This window comes from Henckelia pumila, chromosome 1 (genome assembly GCF_033568475.1).
Source record: "Henckelia pumila isolate YLH828 chromosome 1, ASM3356847v2, whole genome shotgun sequence".
NCBI classification, from domain to species: domain Eukaryota; kingdom Viridiplantae; phylum Streptophyta; class Magnoliopsida; order Lamiales; family Gesneriaceae; genus Henckelia; species Henckelia pumila.
This window is the reverse complement of record NC_133120.1, coordinates 91,748,359-91,768,158: the sequence shown is the minus strand read 5'-3', so window position 1 is coordinate 91,768,158 and position 19,800 is coordinate 91,748,359. Positions and strand designations below refer to the sequence as shown.

Sequence of the window (19,800 nt, the reverse complement as noted above, 5' to 3'; positions counted from 1 at the left end):
ACTAAATAATTAATTTTAAAAATTATAATTTTTACTAAAATAAAATACTTAATTATTATTGGGCTTAAATAAAAATATTTAGGCCCATTAACTAATTAATTCCTAAAAATTCATTGGGCTGACCCATAAAATCACTGACTGGACCAAAAATTCCTCTGGGCCCACGAGCCCATAAAAATCATTGGGCTAACTTAAAAATAATTTTGAAAGCCCAAATAAAATTATTTGGAAGCCCAAATAATTTTATTTCTAATTAATTGGCCCAAAAACCAATTAAAACATAATATATTTAAAAATTAAAATACTCGAGCCCGACCCACCTAACCCGAACCCGGACCAACCCGACCCGACCCGACCCGACCTTATACAACAAGTTTGTTGAGATCATTAGCTTTATGTACTGATACACACCATATGGGTAAATCGAAAACCTCAATATGTAATATATCTATACTTCTATACTATATATATATATATATATACATATATATATATATTATATTTAATTTGAGGGGTTGTTAGGTTGGTATGACCAACTCCTTTTATTTGTTTGTCTTTTAGTATATATTTAATTACCAAAATGTCATTTTATTTTGTCCATTGATAACTAATTATTTACAAAAATGTAACTTTCACTATATTTTTTTTTTTTGTCTTTCTATGGATATTTATTTACAATAATTTTATTATTTTATTTTATTTTATTTTATTTTATTTTATTGTTTATTGTTTATTATTTTTATTTTTATTTTCAGTTAAAAAAAATGAACAACACGCATTCCATTTTATTGACTAATTTTTGTATAGTGTTAAAGATTCCATTTTATTGACTAATTTTTGTATAGTGTTAAAGATTTTTTATAATTCCTGAAACATCGTTCATCTAATCATCCAACTATATATATCATTATTTAGTTTTTTTATGGAACACACACTATGCGTTTGCCACTATCCATAAGTATTTATATATATACATAACCTCCCTTCACGCCGGGGTTTGGGGCGGCTCTGTGTGGGGCTCTTGGGGGTGGGGCTCATCCTTTTTTTTTTTTATATATATATATACATAGAATTGATCTTGGGGTATCTTAAACATGTAAAGACCAATTGTTCTAAAAGTAGAGGAGGGGACAGTACTATTAATTAATTCAACGAGAAGCTCTATGGAATCAATGGATAGCTAGCTACGTACCCCTCCATAATTAGCGGGCCTTGCTGTCTAAATTGAGACTAAGTATTTAGGGAAGCTAGGGATTATTGAGTTTATATTGTCAACATCTCAACCGTAACCTACAATCTGCAATCAACCACCAAAATACCATAAACAACTATATCGTTGTCCAAGCATCCATCCATCTTTGTCATGAATTCACGTACATTCTGCCCATATTCATTTCCTTCCTTTATTGTGTGATGTAACACGCACGGGACGATTTATTCAAGTCAGAAACGGAGCAAATTAAGGAGAGATCATTTCAACTTATTTTTATAGTTACAACCTTATAATAGATTTAAGGGTGATTATTTATCAATACATAAGCAAGGTCCACTAAAAAATAATGAATCCCAAATTTATTGATAAATGTCAAAAGTTAGATGTATGTCAAGAAATTACCTGTATACGTAGGATCTAACTTACCACAAAGGAAATCGATGGGTGCAACCGTCCCTTCAACTCCTCCCTACTGCTGTTCCTTACTTAACGTACATATTTATTTTTAAAATAATTTTAGCACTATCTCCTTTAATTTAGTCAAAACACGTCGCAGTTATACTAATTCTTAAATAAGTGATTCTTTAATTTAATAATTTTTTTTTTAAAATAATTGTTAAATAAAAATTATTTTACTATTAATATTTATTTTAGCAATATTTTGAAACATAACAATGTCTCCGATCAAAAAAATAAATCCGAATATTCGACGCCGTGTCCAGTCGATCAATCTTCGTGCTTGATGTTCTTCACGTTGCCCAGATTTTTCTCTTCCAATTCTCACGTTCAAGCTCTCCAGAATTATTTGATGTGTTTTGTTGCACCGCTTGTGTCTGGCTTCTGTGCCGCTTCTTCCTTAATCCGTTCTTCTCAATCTCCTTTTTATATGTTGCTTGAAAAGCCCAAGTTCAAGCCCAAGGATTGAGTGTTTTCAGATTTCCAAACTCCGACTTTTTTCCTAATTTATGCGGTAGCGCAGATTCTTGATAAATTGCGCAGAAGCGCCTTTGTTCATGTTTCTCATATTGCGTAGATGAGTCAAAATTAGGTGCAGAAGCGCTTTTTTTCATTCTCAAATCTCTGTCTTTTTGCGCAGATGCACACATTTTGATGCAAAAGCGCCTTCTTCTTTGTAATGTTTCTGAATTTTGCCGCATATGCACTTATTTTAACCTTAAGCTCTTATAATCTTCTCATTCACGCCCAGAACCAGTGCAGATGCGCTTGTTTTCCCGCAGCTGCGCCTCTTCTCATCCAATAATGCACTTGTTTCACGCGTATGTGTATTTCTGCAGCGCGCGACAAGTTTAAAAAATTCATATCTCACAATTGAACCGTTGGATTGAGCTGAAACTTTGACAGCAACTTTAAAACATCCTAAATTTCATTATGAACGGTAAAAATTGGATTTGGATGTCTCAAACAGCCCCAGTAATTTTCTGAAGTTGCTGCTCATAATTCGTCCTTCCGCTTCTTGTTGTTACTTTTTCTCAAATCCTTGCAATTCACAAAAACAACAACAAATACACATAATATCCACTCGATACATCACAAAAGTCAAGCCAAATCATATATAAGTTAAGTGCATAAATTGCACTTATCAAATTTCCCCAAACTTAAATTTTTGCTAGTCTCGAGCAAAATAATAATGAACAATATAGTCGACATCCAAATTTATACATTCCAAGATTCAATACACACGTCGGCTAATTTTATCAAGAGTTCTCGTGTGTGTGATTTGCCAATATCATCTACCCACCTAACTTTCGGTAAAATCATGCAATCTGTAAGCTTCATAAAATCATTAACTCCGCCCTCAAGTTTCAAAATACTCTCAACCAAGTTCAACTTTTACTCACACAGATCAACAAAACTTTTTCGGTTAACATTAGTCTCAAATATAATCGGTAGAAGATAAGCATTCATATGTATATCAATGTAAACAAGGACTCAGAATTCAAAGTAAAGAGAATTGAATATTTTCAATTTGTGCAGGATTATGAGTAGCTAAAATTTTTTATTTGCATTGCCAGACATTAGTCTGGGCTTTCTTCTACTCCATACATCTCCATCTTTATGCCTTGTATTTGGACTAGAATTTCAATCCATTTTTTTTCTTTTCAAGGCCTCCCCTCACGTTACTTTCTCCGCCATTACTTTTCTTTGAACTTTTTAGCTACTCAATTTGTTTTGGATTTTTCATGATTTATATGACTAACAAATGAATAATGGCTAAAAAGGCTCAACGAATTCAAAAATGCCTAAATCACTTCCGTGCTCTTAAAAATCTACCTCAGTTTCAAGTAAAAATCACAAGAGTTAAGAATCAAATCCTCTAATCCACATCACAAATCCACATAATTTTTTTCTAATTGCTAGGAGTATCGAAAATCATGGCATTCGTGCATAAATGTGAGAACTCAAGATTAAATATAGCTAACATGAACTTTTTCAGCGAAAAAAAATTATTTTTATCATAGGTTAACACAATTACAACATCATGCCTTCAACTCCAACTAAATCATAAAAAATTTCAGATTTTCACAATTTTTAAACATCCCCCCAAACTTAAATTGTGCATTGTCCTCAATGTACATTATTCATTAAAAACAAGGGACACATACCTTAGGCACCAAGCGTCAGTACTCGGCACCATCTTAATCACTCAAAACTCTTCATCAGGGGTGACTCCTAAACTCTTTCAGCTTCATACTTTTTCACCTACACAACTCAAAATCATTATTGATGTCTAGTTTCCTCATTATAAAAAAATAAAAACAGAAACAACTAAAAGAAAATAAAAAACGCATAAAAACTAGCTTGGGTTGCCTCCCAAGAAGCGCTTAGTTTATAGTCCATAGCCCGAGTGTATTCCAATTCTAGCCCGGTTCCACTTTGTTGGAGGATTTTCTCTTTTCTTTTACCCTCCAAACATACTCAACAATCTTTTTAAACTTTTCTTTCTTCTTCGTTTTCTTCTTCTTCTTTGGCACCTTCGGATCATTCTTCTTTGAATCTACCTCATGAAGAAGTTTGGGATGACCAGCCAGCTTCACAACTCGCTCAATCATGCATGATTCCTCTATGGGTGAATTACTTGATTTCTTGAATATGTTAAAAATAACTCTTTCGCCGTCCACACCCATCGAAAACTCACCATTCTTCACCTCAATCTTGGCATCAGCAGTGGCCAAGAAAGGTCTCCCCAATATCAGTGGCATATTTGCATCCTCCTCCATATCTAGCACAACAAAATCCGCCGGAAAAATAAATTTATCTATTTTTACCAAAACATCTTCAATGATTCCAAGCGGATATGTGATAGATCTATCAGCTAGCTGCAATGCGATCATTGTGGGCTTCACCTCGCCAAGTCATAAGCTCCTGAAAACAGACAAAGACGTCAGATTAATGCTAGCTCCTAGATCGCAAAGTGCATTATTAAAATAAGAAGAACCAATAGTGCAAGGAATAATAAAACTCTCTGGATTCTTCAGCTTTTGTGGCATCTTCTTTTGGAGCATAGCACTACATTCTTCAGTTAAGCTCACCACCTCATTCTCTTGCAGCCTCCTTTTCTTGGACATCACCTTTTTAATAAACTTCGCATAATTCGGCATTTGTGCCAAAGCATCAGCAAAAAGGATGTTGATATGTATCTTCTTGAAAATCTCCAAGAATTTTGAGAACTGCTCGTCCACTGCCTTTTTCTTGAACCTATGGGGGTATGGAAGAGGAGGTTTGTACATCGGTTTCTGCTCAGGTTCAGACTCTTTCTCCTTGACCTTCTTCTCTTCAACTGCAACTTTTTCAGACGTCTTGCTCTCAGATTTGCCCTCTTCATTATCCACCTGCTTCCCACTCCTCAACGTGATAGCATTACACTGCTCCTTGGGATTCACCTCAGTATTACTTGGGAATTGGCCTATGTTATTATATTTCAGTGTGTTCGCCAACTACCCAATGCTAGTCTCCATGGATTGTAATACAACACCCATGTTGGCCACATGCGTCCCTAAGATGTCAAGGTGAGTCTCAGTCCTCGCCATCCTGTTGCTCGATTCCTGCACAAAAGCATTAACAACATCCTCCAAAAGAGGCTTACCCTCACCCTTATTTGTATTGTATCCCGGAGGCGGATTCAACACATTATTATTGTTAGCATAAGAAAAATTTTCATGATTACGCAGACTAGGGTGATAAGTATTGGGAACAGGATTACCTCTGTAGCCCCAATAACCTCTCTGATTTATGTACTGCACTTGTTCAGGATAGTGAGATTCTTCCATAGCACCCGTAACACCTGCTGGTTCTGAAAAACTCAATTTATTCAATGTAGCTACCTGTGTAGTCAGTGCAGATAATTGGGCAGTGATAGATGTGAGACGATCCACTGCATACACTCCAACTAGCTTCTTGACTCTCATACGCTCAGATGGTCATTGAAAACTATTGATCGTCATCTGCTCCAACATATCATAGGCCTGTACAGGGTCCTTAGCAAAAATTGTGCCTCCAGCAGCAGAGTCCACCGACAATCGAGTAGGCGCATTCAGCCCATTATAGAACAGCTCAATTTGCTCCCAATCTGCAAATTTTTGGTTAGGAAAACGTCTTAATAACTATTTATACCTCTCCCATGCCTCGTAAAGCTGTTAAGAGTCCATATGCCTGAATGTGCTGATTTCAATCTTCAGTTGGGTGGATTTGGCAGGTGAAAAATATTTTGCAAGAAATTTTTCTGTCATCTCCTCCCATGTAGTGATACTCCTCAACGGCAGTGATTGTAGCCAACCTCTGGCTTGGTCCCTGAGAGAAAAAGGAAATAACCGTAAGCGTATAATATCCTCAGACACACCATTAATTTTTACCGTATCAGATATTTCCAAGAAAGTGTGCAGGTGTAGATGAGGATCGGCAGTGGAACTCCCATTAAATTGGTTCTGCTGAACCATGTTGATCAATTCAGGATTTAGCTCAAAATTGTTAGCATTGATAGTTCCACGAGCTATTCCAGAAGAGTGAGCCTGGATTAGTGGCTTGAAGAGCTCTCTAATTGGCACCAAGGGAGCTTGATTCTGTCAATTTCTTCTCTTCTAGCTCTTCTCAAAGCACGTGCAGTTCTCTCGATCTCCGAATCAAAAAGAAGAGAATTTGCACTTTGAGATCTTCGCATGAACTGCAATTTAAAAATAAGAAGAAATCAATTAGTACCTTAAAATAAAATAAAAAACTATAAATTAAAACATAGACTAATTGGTAACAAGACTAAACAAAAATCAAAATTTACTCCCCGGCAACGGCGCCAAAAACTTGTTGTGAAAAATGCTCGCAAGCGTACGAGAATCAAGTTTTAATATAGTGATAAATCAAGTATCGTTCCCACAGAGAGTAAAATAAAAATATTCAGTACTTGTAATTAAAATAGTCTTAATTTTATTTAGAAAGTTAATGATCATGAGGTTTGCAAAAAAAAAAAAATAAACAATGGATTTTTATAGCACACACACAATTTTCAGAGAAATATCAATAAGAGAAAAAATGGTCTAGAGGTATAGATTTCACCTGGTTTCAACAACAATCATTCCTAAATAATTTATTTTTATGAATTCCTTTCAATTAAAACTTGACACTCGTACGCTTGCGAGCATTTTTCACAACATTGAGTTTCCCTTCCTTGGACAGTCTTCCAATTTGGAACCCCAGGGGTGCACTGTGTTGCCTGATTCTCCACATAGGAATATCGTAACCATTGTTTTATTGAATGCACAGATTATTTCACTCTCCCGTTTTATTTCAACGCTACCATTGGCTGAATCATAGCTCTAAAGTTACTCATCCTTTCATAGGTATTAAGTAACACCAGCATTCTTCACTAATACTATGTGGCATTATTGTGTTACTTCGTAACTTTACATTTGACACAAAAGAAAAATGTAGAAAATTCCGATGATTTCATATGTATTTCGTTCATGGTGGCGCAGCCGGGCATACAACATTCTTGGAGCAGCTGTTACTATGTATAGTTGTAGGGATTCCGACTTTGGGAACTGCCTTTCTTGGTTATGCGTCGATAACTATGATGTACGGCTATCTTTTGCTGTTCGATTTTCTTCGGTGTTTGGGACATTGCAATGTTGAAATATTTCCTCATCGCCTTTTTGAGACCATCTCTGTTCTAAAGTACCTGATCTACACACCAACGTACATTTTTATCTCCGTTTTGATCGAGAAATAAATTGTCTCCCTATAAAATCAAATATCGATTTTATGGGCTTACAAGTATCTAACATGTGTGTGTATTCTTGAACATGAGAAAATTATTCTCACACAGTTTTTAATTGGCATTGGTTAAACTATTATGTTCATGTGCGTGAATGATTGTTTTTCATGAGTTAGTCTGATAGTTTTTGCTAATTTATGCCTCTGTTTGGTTTGTTTAATAAAGTATCAGCTCATTGACTCTGCAGATACCACATCCTTCATCACAAGGAGATGAGGTCTAACTTTTGCCTCTTTATGCCTCTTTATGATAAGCTATGAAATACGATAGATGCAAAATATTGGGATGCTCATCAGGAGATCTGTTCCAGGACCAGTGAGTTTTTTTCTAAAATCATAGAGTTTACATTACAAATTTTTATAAATTTCTTTTGAATATTGTTAGTTGTTATAAGGTTAACAACTTTTGCATACATTAATGGACGCTGAGGTTTTTAACCGTCGTTTATACTTGTGACGCCATGACGCGGGTAGCAGGGTACCATATTTTGTGTTCCTAGAACACGTCGTAGACGTGATGTCAGCAATGCACGCACCCTTTCTTTTCCGATCATTTAGCTCGATACCTTTTGGTAACAAGCTCTTCTTGTTTCCAGTGTGGCCATATTCATTTTTGGTGATGCTTATCATGTGGGCCAAGTCAAAAATTTTCTTGTTTAACTTTTACAATCTTAGAGGGAAAATGCACCAAACTTGGGCAGTGCCAAGATTCGGTTTTCAGGTATCTTTTTTTGTGGATCAAATATTCTTTGGTACTATATATTTCACTATATCTAGTCCAGTAGTCTGTACATTGGATAATACAGATCAAATGATATAATGCAATATGTAGCCCGAGATAGGAACTGAACCTTGTATTCGGTGTTGAATTTTGCAGTATTTCCTTCCTTTTGCTGCAAATGGCATCAATAACCAGATCGAAGACGCCATCCTCACAACAGTTAAGCTTGGAGTTAAAGTCATCAGCCTTGCTGCATTAAACAAGGTAAGTGACCGCTAAAATCGATGTGATAAAAATCAATTGGCAAGCGTACTAGATCAAGTAATAGTAAAGTGGAAAGAAAGTCCAAGTATCGAACCTACATGGACTGTATAAATATGACTACCAAAATATAATTATTTCTACTTAATCTAGACTAATCAAAAAGAGTGAATTCAGATTTTAAACTAATAATAAAAATTGCAAATAAAATAAATTCACTAAAACACAGCAAAGATTAAAGGTTGAATTCAATTTGGGAAAAACTCGATCAAGGACACACGTAGGTACCAGACAACTTATGTAACAAGCAGTCGATTTAAGACTCAGACTTAATCTTAATTCACGAGAATTTTCCTAATTTGTTCGAAAGACTATTTCTAGAACAATCAAACCTATTCAAATATTGACGGATTAATCTTTCGTAATTCTAATCAAATTTGAATGCATGACGATCTGTGAAAATTCAGTTTACACCCAAACCGCATAATGAAACTATTTCTAGTCAGTTTTACACTATGTTGAATATCAAAGTGATCAAAATCGAAACCTCCTCTGTCGAATTGGAATCAATTAACATGCAAACAAATAACTGACCAGAAAATTCACAAGGCAAATATAAATACGATAATCAATAAAATAAAATCAAGTCTGAAAATCTTAAATAAACAAATCAAGTTTTCTAAATAAATTGTCTGGCCCAATTACGTGGCCTTGATCGAATAAAAAAACTACTCAATAAATAAATTCATGATTTAAATAAAGTTTTTAATCATGAATAATCAAAAGAAAATAAAAAAAGAAGAAGAAATCTTCTCTCCCAAGCAGTAGCAATAGCCGCCCTCTCCCGTTCTCTGCGTCTGAAATTCTGGAACCCTTGAAAAATATTAAAATCTCCTATTTATAGTGCTTGGATCCCATAATAATTAATTTCCTTAGGCGACAAGGAAATTCCGAATTTTCTGACTTCGCGACATGCGCGCGCGTTTGAAAGAGGTCTCGCGCGCGCGCAGTTCTTCAAAATAGTGTACTCTCGCGTCTTCTCGCGAGCGCGTGGTCATTTTTGTGTTTTTGGAATTTTTTTTTGCGCGCGCGCGCGATGTTGGTCTGCCCGCGCACGACTCTGTAGCTCAGTTCTCTCCCAAAAGCTCCATTAATCAACAAAATTCAACCAGGAGAGTAGAATGCATGCATAATAAATAAAATACAAATAAAACACATGAAGTAAAATAAATGCATACAAAAAAACCATAAAAAATGACACAAAATAATGCATACACAATGCACTTATCAACACCCCCATACTTGAACCTTGCTCGCCCTCGAGCAAGATAATCAAAAACAATATGCACACAAAAACATAAGTAAAAATGATTCATGAGAGTGCACAGCCTCCGAGAAGTTCAATCACAAAACAAGATCACACACGCTCTTAACTTTTCATAATACACCTTCGGTTTAACGTGAACGTGCGTATGTGAAATGTCATTCCAGTTTCATACAACTTAAACCGAATTCGTTTCAAAACTGCTTAGCAACCTATGACAAATCAGTGCAAGTTTTACTCTTCAAGTGCCCATTCTTTCCAACGACCTCTAGACTAAACTCACCTCCCTTGAGATAATGACTTACACACCTTCGGTTTTTTCACCCGGTATTGCTTTCGCCCCAATAATTACCCGCTGACTTAGCTATAACTGGCTAGGATACGAAAAATCTTTATCTTTTTTTTTTTCTAATCCACTCGTCTATAGCCCGGATGGAGCACCAACCCCATTTTACCCGCAAACTTAGCTATGGAACAATGATTAGAATTTCAATCATTGTCCAAGCCCGGATGGAGTTGTAAAAAAAAATATTTTTTTTCTAGGTGTGCCCAATATCATAAGTGTAAACTAGAGCCTCATCAAAATTCATAGAACACAATCAAGATCCACAAACCACCTATTGTCGTGCAATGGTCAAACAGACAGAAACTTCATCAAATCTTTCGTTACACTCCACTGATCTAACACAAATGCTTATAAATATTCACGATTCAACCTACAGTTTCTCATGTCAAGTCAAGAGCAAAATTTTTCAAAAAAAAACCATTTTTTTGTTTGCTACCATGACTCATTCTACTTATGCAAGACAAAACAAACAAGAACAAAAACAAATAAGATGCAAACAAACACAACAACCAAAGCAAAAAACTAGTCTACCCCCCATACTTATCCAAAGCATTGCCCTCAATACTTCAGAACAATGAACATAATGCAAACAAACACACAAATGCAAGATGAACAAAAACACAAGAAACAAAAATAACACTCCCATAATTTTCGATTCATCCTCTTCCTTCTTAACAGAATCAATTGGGACGACATCAGTATAGATATATCGGCAGGCATGACAAACTGGCATGAGAAAGAAACAAAAATCAAATAAAAAAACAAAAACAAAAAACCAAAAACAAAAGCAAAAGAAATAACACTGGGTTGCCTCCCAGTCAGTGCTAAATTTATAGTCTATAGCCCGACTATACTCCTCTTTTGAGTGGCGACAGTCAAGGTGGTTTATCCAACGTCGTGAAAAAACTCAGATCAGTCCTGCACTTGCATGCTTCAACTCTATAGCGATTTTTCAATGGACCAATTCCTGCAAACAACTGAACCTGCTGAAACTCATCACCAATATCATGAGACACATCAATAAATTTGACGGCAGAGCAAGATTTTAAATTTGGGCTATCATTAGCTAACTTAAGCATATTAAACACCACTTGCTCATTATTCAGTCTCAATATTAACTCTCCATTCTCAACATCAACTAACGCTCTACTAGCAGCAAGAAAAGGACGCCCTAAAATCATAGGCACCTCACAATCCTCATCCACGTCAAAAATAACAAAATCTACAGGATAAATCAACTTGTCTATCTTGACTAGGACATTCTCTACTATCCCTCTCGGATATTTAATAGATCCATCATCAAATTTGAGAGAAATATATATAGGTTCAATATTTTTTATGCCTAATTTTTTAGCAAGATAATAATACATTAAATTTATGTTCGATCCGAAATCACACAAAACATTAACAAATGATAAACTTCCAATTTGATAGGGTATAGAAAAACTCTCTGGATCCTGAGATTTTGGTGAAAGCTTCTTTTTCAGCACTGCAGAGCACTCCTCATTCAATGTAACCTGCGTAAGATCGTTCAGCTTCTTCTTGTTCCTCAGTAAATCCTTCAGAAATCTTGCATAATTCGGCATCTGAGCTAATGCATCTGCAAAAGGTATGTTAATATGTAGTTTCTTGAAAATTTCAAGAAACTTTTTAAATTGAGAATCAAATAATAATTGCTTAGCTCGCTGGGGAAAAGGTAAGGTAAAAATATCAACATCATTATTAACTTCAAATTTTGAAGTCTTACATTTCTTACCTGCCGTGGAGGAATTTTCAGCATGCATGTCCTCCTTGGAATTTGAATTTTTTGGCCCCTCCATCATCTTCTCTTCGTCCCTCTGCTGCTCCTCAGACTGTGCACGAGTCACGACCATGATAGCATTCACGCCTCTGAGAATTGGTTCAGTGTTACTTGGTAAAGCTCCAACAGGACGGGTTGATAATTGGGCTGCAATCTGAATCATCTGAATTTCTAACTTCTACAGCATTCTTTCCTGATTCTGTAACCGAGTCTCAGTTCTTGCAACGTATTTCATCATGATCTCCTCAAAACTCGGCTTCTTCTCCTCTTGCTTGGGCTGCCAGTTCTGATTATAGTTGTTGTAAGAGTTGTACGGCTGTCGTCCTTGATTTCCTGCAAAAATAGCCGCTTCCACTTCAAACAACTGATTCTCTTCTTGCAGATTCCCTTGTGCATGATTTACTGGCGCTGCTTTCATAAGTGCCACTTGATGTGTCGGAGCGTCGATCTTCGCATTCAGGGCCATCAAAGAATCGACCTCTAGAACTCCAGTCTTCTTCTCCTTCTTCACATCCGACCACCCTATATTACTTTCAGCCATGTTTTCAATGATCTCCCAGGCGTCAGCTGGATTTTTCCTGAACAAGCATCCATTAGCTGCAACATCCAGCATAGATCGAACCGACTAATCGGCTCCATTGTAGAGCATCTGAATCTGCTGGCTTTGCGTGAGATTATGTTGAGGACACATTATCAGCATCTTCTTAAACCTGGTCCATGCCGCATGTAAAGATTCACCCTCCTTTTGCTTGAAAGAAATAATATCTGAAAACAATTTTGCCATCTTCGTAGGAGGAAAATACTTGGTCAGAAAAGTCTGAACAAGTTGATCCCATGTAGTAATTGAACCAGCAGGCAGATCATCTAGCCACTCAACAGCCTCACCTTGTAGAGAGAATGGGAATAACCGCAGTCACGCTGCATCAGATGTTATCCCATTAACCTTGAACGTGTCGCAGATCGACAGGAATCGCTCCAGATGAGCGTAGGGGTCTTCCACAGATGTACCCCCAAATCTTGCTTGAAGTTGGATCAGCTGAATAGTAGAGGGTTTTAGCTCAAAATTGTTCGCCTCAACAGCGGGGCGAACGATGCTAGATCCATATCCTTCAACTGGCGGCCTAATCAGATCCCAAACAGTACGGTTGTCCGCCATCTCTTCTTCTGATTCAGATTCAAGTACTAGATTCTGATTTCTCTTTGCTTTCCGTATTCTGCTCAATGTGCGCTCGATTTCCAAATCAAGTGGCAAGAGTTCCTTGATTCATCGAGTGCTATGCATAAACAAGCAGATAGTACCTGAAAATCACAAAGAAAAGAGAAAATTCAGAATTTTAATAAAATAAATTAAAATTAAGTCTAATCTCAAGCGAAATAAAAATTTTAATATCAAACAGTCCTCGGTAACAGTGCCAAAAAATTGACGGCTAAAATCGGTGTGATAAAAATCAACTGGAAAGCGTACCAGGTCAAGTAATAGTAAAGTGAACAGAGAGTCCAAGTATCGAACCCACGGGGACTGTATAAATATGACTACCAAAATATAATTATTTTTACTTATCTAAACTAATCAAAAAGAGTGAATTCAGATTTTAAACTAATAATAAAAATTACAAATAAAATAAATTCACTAAAACGCAGCAGAGATTAAAGGTTGAATTCAATTTAGGAAAAACTCGATCAAGGACACACATATGTACCAGACAACTTATGTAACAAACAGTCGATTTAAGACTCAGAATTAATCTTAATTCACGGAAATTTTCCTAATTTGTTCGAAGGACTATTTGTAGAACAATCAAACCTATTCAAATATTGACAAATTAATCTTTCGTAATTCTAATCAAATTTGAATGCATGACGATCTGTGAAAATTCAGTTTACACTCAAACCGCATAATGAAACCGAATTCTCACTACAACAAAAGTGCGTTTTCGCAGCGTATAAATTAGCTATCCGCAGCGTGCATTGCATGATGCAAAGTAGTAAGCTGTATAAACTAATGGAGTATCCGCAACGCGTACAGCGTGCTGCAGATTGTTGAATCCGCAGCGTGTATTGAACGCTGCGGATACCTCATCCGCCGCGTGCATTGCTGGCTGCGGATGCAACAATCTTCGCGCTGCGGATTCATGTTTCCGCAGCTTGCAATGCAAGCGGTGTAAAAGTGCATCCGCAGCACACACCGCACGCTGCGGAAAGAATTTGTATGCTACGATTATATCTGTTGCATCCTACAATTTACACCGCAAAATTATTTTTACCACCAACAATGCAAGCCGTAGAATTATTTTTTGCCTCCTACAATTCTATGCAACAAAAATTCAACCAAATAAAAAAAAGGAAAATGAAATGAAAAACTAAACAAAATATTCCAATTTCATTTATGAAAAGAAGAAAATTAAGATCTTTACACCAAACTGCGTGCAAGTTTAGCTCATATAAATATAAAGTAATAAAACATTCCTCTACATTACAATTGTAAACTAACTTGTAAATAAGTAAAGGAAAACACAGTGCATGCAGTTTGCCTTCTCCCTATACTTGGCTATTGATGGTAAGATTCCCACCATCTCCAATGGCATACATCTCCCACCTAGTGAAGTCATTGTTCATCACATGTATGTACCCTCTTCTACACCTCGGCATTCTCTGTACGAGTTTCTCCCCAAAATGGTTAAAAGCGATGGTCACCTGCCATTCTAAAAAATCCAAATCTTATATATCAAATGCAAGATCAAAGCTTAGATAAAAAAAAAAACGAAATGATCTAGACTAGTTGAAGGGGGTTCGTGTGGAACACATGAGATGAATTAATAAACAAGATCATCAAGAGCACGGAGAGTAATAAATTCTTGAAATCTCAAGTGGAACATATTGTGTGTTTGTTGTGAGAATAATATATATATAACCAGAGAATATATATATATATAATATATATATATTTATATAATATATATATATATATACATATATATTAGCTCGGAATATTGAATGGAATTTAGAGGAAAGTGGTGAGAAATAAGGGTTCCCTATCTAAGATTATAATGTCTATTTTATTCAACTGTTTTTGCCCATCACCATCCATCAATCTATCTGTAAAAATATGATAATCAATAATTTAGTATGAATCAAGTTCTATGGTACAGATTCTAAAGGGTTTCCTTGTATAATTTTTTTTTACACACATATAGGGTACGTATAGTGAAGTCTCGTGGCAATTATCAATTATGTATAAACATGCATTCTTATTTGGCTTATAAATTTCGTTTATCTCTAGGCTCTAGCATCGTGCATGCTGCTACCGTAGCTGATATCGTACAAAAAATTCATATTGGCAGGAAACCTAGAAACCATCGCGTGTTATAAAAAGTTCTAAATCTAGATATCACACCCAACGAGACAGATTCATATAACATCATAAACGCAAGTTAGGCTAATCTGTACTCGAGAAAATAAGCAAAATATTCAAAAGAGATAAAAAAAAAACACCACAAACCAACTTACAAAATCAAAATCCTCATTTCCACTTATTATTGGCAATCCGACAATTATTTTCTTGTAGTAATCCAACGGAGGCCTGCGTTTGAAACAGTTCTTTTTGTTAATTTCTCGCACACATTCCCTGCACTCATATAACAATATCCACCATGTTTTGAAGATTCATACATTTCCCTACAGAAACACGAACAAGAATTCATCCTCCTAACATAAACAAAAACAAAACCGAGCGATTTTAGATTAGTTTCAAAGTTATCAAAGAGATCTATATTTTTTTATTTTGACACCACATCCAAATTAGGGACGAGTTAATACCAGATCTATAGGAAAACACAGTGCACGCAGTTCGTAGGACTTCTTGTTGTTGCAGTTCTGTTTCTCAACAAGAAGTTGATATGGTGTTGGAATTGTCTGCCGAACCTTCAGATTTATAGTAAATAAAAAAGCTATAGAATATTATACATTCAAAATCAATCTGAAATTTATTGTAGTATGTGTCGATCACCTGCTGCGGGATTGCACTTGCGATGTAAATATTATCTTTGTTCAGCAAGTCCACCTCTTTTGGAATCTGATAAAACAAAACCAAAAACAACTTGAATTATATCAAGGGATGATTTGTCCATAATTGTGGCTCTATAGTTTGGCGGGTCCGAATCGAACCAAATATGGAAATCATGTGTTCCACGAAAGAAAACTGTATACACACATATTAGGAGTTAAACTAGTGAAAGTGAAAGAAAAAGTAACAAGGAGAAGGAGAAGATAATAATCCACCTGATTTGTTGGCACTGAACTAATAAAATTCTCATATTTTTTGAAGCTGCACGCCTTTCTTTTAGAACCAGAAACTACGAAGATAAGCAAACAACATTACAACTATTCAAAATGTATAGATGTCAATATGATATGAATAAAATCCATTAATGCGCAGAAACAAATCGAAAGGGATCCCCCCATTTCTAAACTGACTAGACATCTAAACAGATTTCCAAATGCAAAGCACATATTATTTTCTAAATGCAAACCAAAAAAATTCCCACAAATTTCAAAAATTCACATTTATATTTTCTAGAGCATCTAAACATCTCAATAATGATTTAAAAAACTCTAAAATTCGAAAATCCCAACTTAATAAATCTGGAAATTCGAAATTATATCCAAATAATTTATGAAAAATAACCAATACCTTCAATCAATTCAATTATGGTACCTAAAACCAATAAGTAAACAAATATCAAACGTATAAATTCGAATGAAACAAAAGCCTCAAATTTCGAAACCCTACAATTCGAATAATACATTCTAGGCTACGAGATAGATCTCCAAAGACCTAGAAACATTTCTCCTAAGCTAGACGGTGGTCGGAGACGCTAAGGAGCGGCGGAACGAGCGGCTGTCGGAAATCGATCCGATAGGCTACACTTAAAACTTATAAAAATGGGTATCACCAGATAGATCTCAACGATTCCAAATCTACTTTCGCTTTAGAAAACCGGCAACAAACAAAGAAGATAGGACCAATTCAAGTCACCAAAAATGGTGAGAAAAAAGGAAGAAGATAATCGGGAAGCGGAAAAGAAATCGTCGGACTGAGAAAATGTTATTTCTTCGTGTATTTGTTTCAATATTAAATTTCAGCAGCGTGATAACTGGGGCACGCAGTAAAACAAATATTAGCAGCGTGCATTAATGCAAGCTGTAGCTAATATAATATTATCAACGACACACGTTTAAATGCACGCCGTAAAAAATAATATTCGCAGCATACTTTTAATACACGCTGTTGTTTTTATAAGGTTTGACAATATTAACAGCTCGCATATTAGTGCACGCCGTAAAAAGTTATATCCGCAGCGTGCTTTTAATTTACGCCGTTGATACCATGTTGCGAAAAGTTGATTTTCTTGTAGTGTCTATTTCTAGTCAGTTTTACACTATGTTGAATATCGAAGTGATCAAAATCGAAATCTCCTCTGTCGAATTGGAATCAATTAACATGCAAGCAAATAACTGGCCAGGAAATTCACAAAACAAATATAAATTCGATAATCAATAAAATAAAATCAAGTCTGAAAATCTCAAATAAACAAATCAAATTTCTACATAAATTGTCTGGCCCAATCACGTGGCCTTGATCGAATAAAGAAAACTACTCAATAAATAAATTCATGATTTAAACAAAGTTTTTAATCATGAATAATCAAAAGAAAATAAGAAAAAAGAAGAAATCTTCTCTCCCAAGCAGTAGCAATAGCCGCCCTCTCCCGTTCTCTGCGTCTGAAATTTTAGAACCCTTGAAAAATATTAAAATCTCCTATTTCTAGTGCTTGGATCCCATAATAATTAATTTCCTTAGGCAACAAGGAAAACCGAATTTTCTGACTTCGCGACACGCGCGCGCGCCTGAAAGAGGTCTCCCGCGCGCGCAGTTCTTCAAAACAGTGTACTCTCGCCTCCTCTCGTGCGCATGTGAGATAGGAGCTCGCCCGCGCGCGTGGTCATTTTTGTGTTTCTGGAATTTCCTTCTGCGCGCGCGCGATGTTGGTCCGCCCGCGCGCGACTCTGTAGCTCAGTTTTCTCCCAAAAGCTCAATTAACCTACAAAATTCAACCAGAAGAGTAAAATGCATGCACAATAAATAAAATACAAATAAAACACATGAAGTAAAATAAATGTATGCGAGAAAACCATAAAAAATAACACAAAATAATGCATACACAGTGCATTTATCAGTAAGATTTGCTCTGCCAACACATACAAGGCAACCGTTAGCACCCAATATTGTGGTTATTTTTCCTAATTCAATTAATGAAAATTCCAAAATGAAGGTATAAATGGAGGTGGAACTCTCTTTACTTCGAAGCATCCCGATCTTAAAGTCAGAGTGGTTCATGGAAACACCTTGACAGCTGCAGTGATCCTGCATGAGATTCCTCAAGACATTGATGAGGTTTTCTTGACAGGGGCCACCTCTAAACTTGGTAGGGCTATCGCCCTTTATCTTGCTCCACGCAAGGTTAAAGTTTTGGTATGGGAGACGTTACAAAATTTTCATGCCCTCTTTTTTAAAACTGTAATGTGATCTAGTATCATGTGAAACTGAAAGAATTTACAAAAACATCCGATTTACACGCAGATGTTAACACCGTCGACAGAGAGATTCATTAAGATTCAGAAAGAAGCACCAGCGGACTGCCAAAAATACTTAGTACAGGTTACCAAGTATCAAGCAGCTAAAAACTGTAAGGTATCATTCATGCATCCACTCTGCTTCAACACTATGGTACATAACAAAAAACCATCTGAAATGTATCACGAAATCCATCAAGCTACACGTACACAAACAAGACATGATATGCAAATCTTGAATCTTGCATTAATGCAGACATGGATCATCGGCAAATGGGCGACGCCACGTGAACAGTATTGTGCTCCATCAGGAACACATTTTCACCAGTTTGTAGTTCCACCTATTATTCCATTCAGGAGAGACTGCGCTTATGGGAAGCTTGCGGCAATGAAACTCCCTGACGAAGTCGAGGGACTGGGATCTTGTGAGGTATTTAACTAAACTTTGCGCAGTTAGTTGACAAAAAATGTTAAATGTTCGTGGCGAGTACCATAAATTTAGTTGCGAAAATCGAGCCTTGTTTTTAACTCAATTTATTATTTTGTAGTATACATTGGAACGAGGCATAGTTCATGCTTGCCATGCTGGTGGGGTGGTTCATTTTCTTGAAGGGTGGAAACATCATGAAGTTGGGGCAATCAATGTTGATCACATTGATATTGTGTGGGAGGCTGCACTCAAGCATGGACTCAAGCCTTCATAGTCTCCATATATATACACATACTGCAAAAGCATTAGTAATTTTACTAGCTAGATGATCTATATATTGAGAAAATTTGGCCAAACCTTCAAAATCCGCCATTGTTCAGATCAAAGTTCAAAGTCTCACAGGGACATATATGAGAACTAAATCTGGCATGTGCCGCGGCCATTGATGGAATTAAACCTTCCCCAGATATAATATAGATTGGGAAATAATAAGAACTGGTCTGCACATGAGCTAGCTTATAACGAAAAGGCCAAAACTCATGTGCTGTGTCCATCATTCCATTTGACCTCTGATAAATATTGTTAATATTATATATTTGTTATCATATACGTAAATAAATTAATGATTTTAAGTGTGTGTGTGTGTGTGTGTTATCAGCTATCACGCTCGCTTTTTTGGGCTTATAAGTATTATATGTTAATTAATGATGTACTAGATTTATTTTATCTTTTGGTCTTTAGAAGCTATCATCTTGGTTATTTTCCCTTTAAATTAATGCGGTCCAATTG

The 19,800-nt window shown here is 36.0% G+C and overlaps 1 protein-coding gene and 1 pseudogene across 9 annotated transcripts; one reads left to right on the top strand and one right to left on the bottom strand.

The window, feature by feature from the left end:
• The first annotated feature begins 6,935 nt into the window (after nucleotides 1-6,935).
• On the top strand, nucleotides 6,936-19,289 carry LOC140884380 (very-long-chain aldehyde decarbonylase CER3-like; annotated as a pseudogene).
• Nucleotides 14,354-17,055, bottom strand: LOC140884389 (uncharacterized). Of its 9 annotated transcripts, XM_073291156.1 has the most exons (7): nucleotides 16,639-17,055; nucleotides 16,227-16,300; nucleotides 15,955-16,020; nucleotides 15,765-15,869; nucleotides 15,618-15,653; nucleotides 15,456-15,528; nucleotides 14,354-14,650 (listed from the first exon to the last, which is right to left on the bottom strand). In XM_073291156.1, exons 1-5 carry the CDS (start codon nucleotides 16,751-16,753, stop codon nucleotides 15,624-15,626), a joined length of 390 nt encoding a protein of 129 aa, XP_073147257.1. In that variant the 5' UTR covers nucleotides 16,754-17,055; the 3' UTR covers nucleotides 14,354-14,650; nucleotides 15,456-15,528; nucleotides 15,618-15,623. The 9 variants fall into 9 exon arrangements, 8 of the variants coding, with proteins under 8 accessions (XP_073147257.1, XP_073147248.1, XP_073147274.1 ...); XM_073291147.1 differs by having other exon boundaries at nucleotides 15,456-15,653; XM_073291173.1 differs by having other exon boundaries at nucleotides 15,456-15,623.
• Nucleotides 19,290-19,800: the final 511 nt, after the last annotated feature.

Coding starts and splice junctions, on each gene's coding strand:
- LOC140884389 (XM_073291131.1), bottom strand. CDS start 16,753: ATGTATTATTCGAATTGTAGGGTTTCGAAATTTGAGGCTTTTGTTTCA. Junction 16,301..16,638: donor CATAATTGAATTGATTGAAG/GTATTGGTTATT, acceptor TTATCTTCGTAG/TTTCTGGTTCTAAAAGAAAG. Junction 15,870..15,954: donor CAAGTGCAATCCCGCAGCAG/GTGATCGACACA, acceptor ATAAATCTGAAG/GTTCGGCAGACAATTCCAAC.